The 7500-nt window shown below is 45.3% G+C and overlaps 1 protein-coding gene across 1 annotated transcript in view; it reads left to right on the top strand.

Annotated features, from left to right (window-relative positions):
• The first annotated feature begins 4496 nt into the window (after positions 1-4496).
• The window catches only part of LOC138976783 (heat shock 70 kDa protein cognate 4-like), a 3920-nt gene continuing 916 nt past the window's right edge, over positions 4497-7500 (top strand). The window contains exon 1 of the mRNA XM_070349674.1: positions 4497-7500. This exon is cut by the window's right edge and continues 916 nt beyond it. Within this exon, the coding sequence (XP_070205775.1) occupies positions 5145-7004 (1860 nt within the window). The 5' untranslated portion in view covers positions 4497-5144 and the 3' untranslated portion in view covers positions 7005-7500.

Consider the following 7500-nt stretch of genomic DNA (forward strand, 5'->3'; position numbering starts at 1 on the left):
GGGGTCAAGTATATAAACGGTGACAGTGTCTTGTTCCCACTTTGCGAGAATGTATTTCCATCCCTATGCCGAGCAAACATTTTCGGAGAATACAAATAATTGTATGTCCAGTGCTGTTAAGTGGACCAGAGTAACTGTTTCCTGTTATGACACATGTTACTGTCAGTCTCCTGCTGTGGAGACAGAACTTCATTGCACGTGCGGCACTCAAGTTCCCTTCCCCCTCCTTCTATTTGTTGAAGAATAGAAGTAAGCTCGAGCAATGCAATTGCATCTAGAAGAGGAGTCCACGTCAGGTCCGTGTCGTAAATCCTGTTTGTACATGTACTTACATCGTATATGTATAGGTTACAACACGAGTGGTTTTTTATATGGCTTGTATTTCAGTCAAGACCCAGCGGATGAATATCATCGGGAGACACGAGCCTCTGGCGAGTGGCTCTCGATTGATATTCCCGCTGGGTCTTGACTGAAATACAAGCCATATAAAAAACCACGAGTGTTGTAATCTGTATATCCCATTCTACCATCAAACACAAAGTGTAGACTACTAGCGGCACTGTTGCGATCTGTGCAGGGTAAAACTGTTGCCAGCGAGACTTAGCCCTTTTGCAACCTTAAACTAAGTGACCGTCGCTGAAAAAATAAAACGAATGAGTGCATCGATAAGTACGCGGTAACACTACTTTCAGACCATTTAAAAGCTTTAAGTAAAGGTTCATAAGTTGCAAGAAAGTAATGAAGTCGAATAGAAATTAATTTAGTTGAAGCGCACAATTCTTTTGTTTTGCGTTTCAGGTCGGCAGAACGGGCGAAACGGGTTTGGGACCCATTTGGCTTACTCGATTCAGAATCGATTCCACGTTGTTTTTCTCGAACGTGTGTAATTAGGCTTATTGACAGAGAAGCAAATTTTAGGGAACAAATATGTAGGTTTAGATTTAACCATTTGCTCCCTATTTGAAATGTATCTACGTGATAAACTGTTTTGCGAGTGTGTTTGCATGGATGAACTTAAACTGGTATGGTGTGAGGAAAACGCGACCGACACGTCTGTCACCGCCGATTGATTGCATTTTGAAGGAATATGACTGGATTACGGAAAAATATGTGGACTTACTGCAGAGCCAGGCAAAAGAGTAGACTTGCTCGCAAAACACGTGAAACAGCCGATGTTTGATAGCTGAAGGCGCACACCAAAACACACGACCGACAGATTCTCAAAAGTCGTCTGCTAACGATGCAAGGGGAGGGTACTCGTGTTTTTGTTTTGGTTCGCTAGCATCTGGTTATCTTGTAAGTTGAATGTTCGTTTTTTTCGACCTGCATTGCTTTCATAATGAAAGAAACTTTTGCTTATTGCATCTCATACATCAGATCAGTTCTGAGATTCATTTTTGCGTGCAACTGATATGGTTTTCTGAGCCGTGCAATACGATTTTAGAACTTCATACAAATGTGTCACATTGTTCGGCGCGAGGTCAAAGGTCGGGAGGAAAGTAGTCCTTTGCCCAAATCGGAATCTGCACTATCATATATTTTTTGGAGTCCATGATGTATTTATTGAGCTATAAAAATACAACATATATACCCATACTGAAGTAACAGAGACAAAGAAGGGAGGTCATGGGATATGCAGAAATAACCCCCTCCCCGCCCCCCAACACCACCACCATCCCACACATCCCCCCCCCCCCCGCCCCGATCTGCCCCCAAGCACCTAACACCCTCTTTCTTTAGCAGACAACTTAGTTGGACGTCTGAAAATAAAAATACTTATTTCACTTTCACATAGAAAATCTTTCCCGTAATTGTACTGTCTATGCAGAACACATTTCCTGTATGAAACTAAACATTTCCATTTCCTTAGAATAGAAGTTTATGTGATGTCTGAATAATCGGTCGATAAGAAGAAATCCCGACTACTGACTAACCAGCAACGAAGCGCGTAACGCCGGGGTAAATCCCACACGCACAATACATCAACAAGAGAAACCAGGACACGGGTATTCTTTCTAAATCTGTGAATAGCTCCGTTTCCTCGTGAACAATGCTGGATGGTGGTTGTCTGAAGAGAAAAGGTCACAAGTGTGTGTGTGTGTGTGTGTGTGTTTGTGTGTGTGTGTGTTTGTGTGTGTGTGTGTTTGTGTGTGTGTGTGTGTGTGTGTGTGTGTGTGTGTGTGTGTGTGTGTGTGTGTGAACCTTGTGTTTACTGTATTTCAAATGCAACATCAAAGTGAGAAAAGTTCAAAACTTCACACTTTCGTCTTCTCGCCGTAATCAGCTGGTGATGTTCCTCTGCAGTAAAATGAAACGAGACATTCGACCAGTTTACAGTTAAGAACGGACAGGAGAAAAGAAACAAGTCGCAGGAAGGGACATTACTACATTTAGTCAATCTGTCGAACTCAAGAAACTGAAATTGAAATCACCGCATTTTTCACGAAGACAATTAATGCTCAACAGCATTTTTGATTACATACCCCGCGGTCGCGTTGAAACGTTCAAGCTCAAAAAGTGACAAGGCAGTATAGCGCAGTGTAACGCGCCACACAGTGAAGCGCGCTTTTCACTATTCTTGTTAACTTTCTGAGCTTGTTTTTAATCCAAACATAACATATCTAATGTTTTAAGAATCAGGAAATGATAAAGAATAAGATAATATTTAAATCGATTTCTGAACATTCAATTTTAATTTTCTTATTTGTCATTTTCTGATCTTGGTTTTAATCCAAATAATTGTAACATGTCTATATGGGTTTTTTGAAATAAGAAAACGATAAAGAATAAAATGAATTTTTTTTTAATTGATTTATACATGTAGCCAAGTGCACTTCGCTACCATAAACACTCTAACCATCGCATAGCGAAACAGCCTTGTGTACAGTACAAACGGGATCACCCACCCCATAGCAGACGATACGATGCTGCGCGCGCACCATTGCCGGCGCAAATTCGAATAAAATACCTTTCTTTATATATCTACCTAACTTCTATCTTTCAAAGTCCCTTTTATCTTTGATACGGTCCTAATTATATTTAGGTTTGCATAGAAGTCACTGATTAGGCTGGATGGCTGCATATTATTGTGTTATTTACGATAATGCTTCGAACTGACCAAAGCGTCACTCTGACCTTTAGCCGATTCCATTTACTTTCGGACTTTACCGCTTCGTACTAAGTCAATGTATAATTTTCCCCCAAGTAACGCATATCATGATGTTTGTCTATGGTTGTTCTTTTTATCTGTATGATTTATGAGTTTGTCCATTATTCCAGTTTAGAGAGTTTTGTAATTTTCCGCACTGAAGTTGGTTCAGTGCCTTCACTAGGACCATTGTTTTTGCATCCTACTAAATAAATATAAGTTTTTCCGAAATGTGATCTATTGCAACAGAAAGCTAAAGGTCGTAGCTTTAATTTGATGTATTGTTTGTTAGGATTGGTTATGTATTTGTTTAAATAACGTAGGGTAAAGCAAGTGTAAGAAACACAGATTCCGTGTTTCTGGCCGTATTCAGGCGATTTTTATTCTGGGCGGACGGTGCTTTCTGTGCGGTCCGCGCCGGGGCTATAAGTATAAGCCGGACACCGGCATAAGCATGCATCCACAAGTACGTAGAGGGTGCCTCGGCTTCTCCACCACGACCCTCCTTGGTCTGACACTCACTCCTTTGCCATGATCAGTCAGATGCCACTTTCACAACTTTATTCTAAAGTACCAACAAATCAAATCAATTCCCTTCCGGAATAGCAACGTTCCACGTTTCTTGAATACAAAAGCATTTCTGCCTCGGAATGAAAGAATAAATCTCTACAATCGTGTATCCCCTGCAAGGAATTGATTTTAAATCCTGTTCTTCCAGCATTTCCATTGCGGAAAGTAAAAGTTTTTTTTTTTTTTTTTTTTTGTTTTTTTTGTTTTTTTTTTTTTGTTGCTCATCTTCACCCAGGCACACATCGTAGAGCTTCGGCTCTGATATCTTTGACCCAAATTGCTCTAAGCAGAGAGGTCGTTAAACTGTATTTTCGTCGCATAAGCATGCATTCGCTCCTAGCAGCTGAACACGGCACTACACTTGCTTTGCTGTCTACGGGTTTCGGCTTCGGCCTCTACGTTTCCTTGCATTGTCTTCTTGAATAAAAAGTTGAAACAAGACTCTTGGACTTGAGCTTCGTGACTACTACCTTTCCACTCCTCCACTACATAAAAAATCAGTTTTAATTGGAATGTTCAGATGTTTAGTGACCAAACTCATCAATTATTATCCCAGCTAAAATGCAATTACAATCATTATCATACACGTGCTAGCGAATGGATTTATTTCGAAACATCGTTTATTTACACTATGATCACCTGAGTTGACATATCATGGGATCATTTGGCAAACTGTTTTGAACAAGCGCTTTAATATCTTTCTTAGCCAACAAAAAGCCGAAAGAGTTATTTCTACACATCGTGTACCATAACCTGACCCAATAAGCTGAAGCTATATGAACCGGTATCGATATCGAACAAAGAAGGAACACGACACCAACAGAACACAGTGCCAGCGACTTTTGTGTCGTGAAGAGAATCATCTTACATACCTAACCAGTGTGTCAATCAGACCTCCGTTTCATAGCAGTGAGCTCCGCTAGACTTCCCGAGTAAACTAGGTAGAAGCATGTCTTATTTAAAACTGCTCGCCATGAGGAAGGCGAAGGTGTGGTGAGAATAACCAACAATTTCGCTTCAGGGGCTCGTTTGTTAGAAACATGGTGGCTGTACAAACGATTCTTTTAATGTCGCTCAATCGTATTTAATTCTGGCTATGCTTGTCAAATATCATTCCACAACTGTTGTCGCCTGCTCGCCTGCTCGCCAGACAAGCGGCAAACGTCCGAGCGTTTCTTACCTGAAGAAAACGGCTGTCAGCCGGGTTTGAAGAAATGTATGAGCGTTTTTTTGAGAAATGCTGTTTGCTTTCAACAGAAGTCTACACCATTGCTTGAAGGGTTTGTTAGATTGAGTTTATACTGTGGCAAGACACGGGTGCCTGGCATAGCGAGGCCAAGCTGCGAGCGAGAACGGTCCTCTATCAGTAAAGTTCTGCACTTAGGACTTATCGACATTTTACATCGAATTTAAGAACAGGGTAAACATGGCTGAAGCCCCAGCGATTGGAATTGACCTGGGAACAACCCAAGCCTGTGTCGCCGTGTTCCGTCATGGCCAGGTGAAGATCATCCCCAACGACCAAGGGCAGAGAACCACCCCCAGCTACGTGGCTTTCACCGACACACAACGCCTGGTGGGCGACGCGGCCAAGAACCAGGCTGCTATGAACCCGCGGAACACGGTGTTCGACACCAAGCGACTCATCGGTCGAAGCTTCTTGGACTCCAATGTGCAACATGACATGAAGCACTGGCCCTTCAAGGTGGTCAACGACGGCGGCAAGCCCAAGGTGCAGGTGGAGTACAAGGGCGAAACCAAGACGCTGGCACCGGAAGAGGTCAGCTCCATGGTGCTGGTCAAGATGAAGGAGACGGCAGAGGCTTACCTGGGTCAGACAGTCACCGACGCCGTCATCACCGTGCCGGCCAACTTCAACGACTCGCAGAGACAGGCCACCAAGGACGCGGGCGCCATCGCCGGACTGAACGTGCTGCGGATCATCAACGAACCCACAGCGGCCGCTCTAGCCTACGGATTAGACTGGCACACGGGCGATAGGAACGTTCTTGTCTTTGACCTGGGAGGCGGCACCTTTGACGCTTTGATCGTGAACATTGAGGATTCGTTTTTCGAAGTGAAGGCGACGGCTGGAGACACGCACCTTGGCGGCGAGGACTTTGACGCACGTCTGACGAATCATTTCATTCAGGAGTTCAAGCGCAAGTACAAGAAGGACATCAGTGACAACCCTCGGGCCACGCGACGTCTGCGCACAGCGAGTGAGCGAGCCAAGTGCACTCTGTCCAGCGCCACTGAGGCCAGCGTAGAGATTGACTCGCTGTACGACGGTGTGGACTTCTACATGCGCATCACCAGGACGCGCTTCGAGGAGCTGTGCGCGGACCTGTTCCGTGGCACCTTGGAGCCCGTGGAGAAGGCCCTGAGGGATGCCAAGATGGACAAGCGACAGATCCACGAGGTGGTGCTGGTGGGAGGCTCCACGCGCATCCCCAAAATCCAGAAGTTACTGCAGGACTTCTTTAACGGCAAGGAGCTGAACAAGTCCATCCATCCTAACGAGGCCGTGGCCTGTGGAGCTGCCGTGCTGGCCGCCGTGCTGCACGGGGACAAGAGTGAAGAAATCTGTGACGTCTTGCTGGTGGACGTGGCGCCGCTGTCACTGGGCATCGAGACGGGTGGCGGTGTCATGAGCACACTGGTGCAGCGCAACACCCCCATCCCAATGAAGACGTCAGAGAACATCAGCACAGAAACCGACAATCAGCCGTCCGTCGAAATCCTGGTCTACGAGGGAGACAGCGCCATGACCAAGGACAACAATCTGCTAGAAAGTTTCGAGCTGACCGGCATCCCATCGGCTCCCCGCGGTGTGCCGCAGATCAAGCTCACCTTCGACATCAACGTGAACGGCATCTTGGAGGTGACAGCTGAGGACACGAGCACGAACAAATCCATCAACATCACCATCACGAACAAGAGCAGACTGAGCCAGGAAGACATGAAGCGCATGATGAGCGAGTCGGAAAAATACCGCGAGGAGGATGACGAGCAGCGACAGCGCGTGGAGTCGCGCAACAGGCTGGAGGACTACGTCTTCTCCGTGGAGAAGGCCGTCAGCAAACTGCGCGAGGACACGCTTGCCTGGCTGGACAGCGACTCTCGGCTAGACAAAGAGAAGATGGACGACAGACTGCACGAGTTGCAGAGACGGTGCTCTCCCATCATGGGTATACCTCAGGGACAGATAGCTGACAAACAGCCCGGTCAGCGGGGAGATAGTTCCACAGTCGAAGAAGTGAACACGATGTACTCATCACAGTGAACGCTACTTGGAGCAAAAAATGTGAAGTGAAACCCATAAAGTGAAGGCGATGAAGTGGACAGCATGAGGCAGTGAATATGATGACCGGAACACGATGGCCTGAACAGCCATAATAAAGTGATTATGAGAAAGTGAACACGATAACGTTAACGCGACGAAATGAACACGATGCAGTATCGCCATAGTAAAGAGGTCCATGTGGCCGTAATGACAACATTCGGACTACCTTGGAAACAACGTACTGAGTGAGAGTCAAGATGTAGTATGACTGTTTATGGAACATTGTTAAATATAACTTTTCAAAAACGCCATTTTGGAAACGTTTTCTGGCGACTTCGACCTGACGACGGCCACGGGACAATAAATTGCTGTACTAAAATCTGGTCGCACCTGCAATGATTTACTGGAACATACCTCACAACTATGCTGATTGATTAAATAAATGTGACAAGGCGAACGTCCTATTCTGAAGATTCGTTAGGCATCAGCACTTCTA

The sequence above is a fragment of the Littorina saxatilis genome, linkage group LG9 (genome assembly GCF_037325665.1).
Source record: "Littorina saxatilis isolate snail1 linkage group LG9, US_GU_Lsax_2.0, whole genome shotgun sequence".
Taxonomy (NCBI): Eukaryota; Metazoa; Mollusca; class Gastropoda; order Littorinimorpha; family Littorinidae; genus Littorina; species Littorina saxatilis.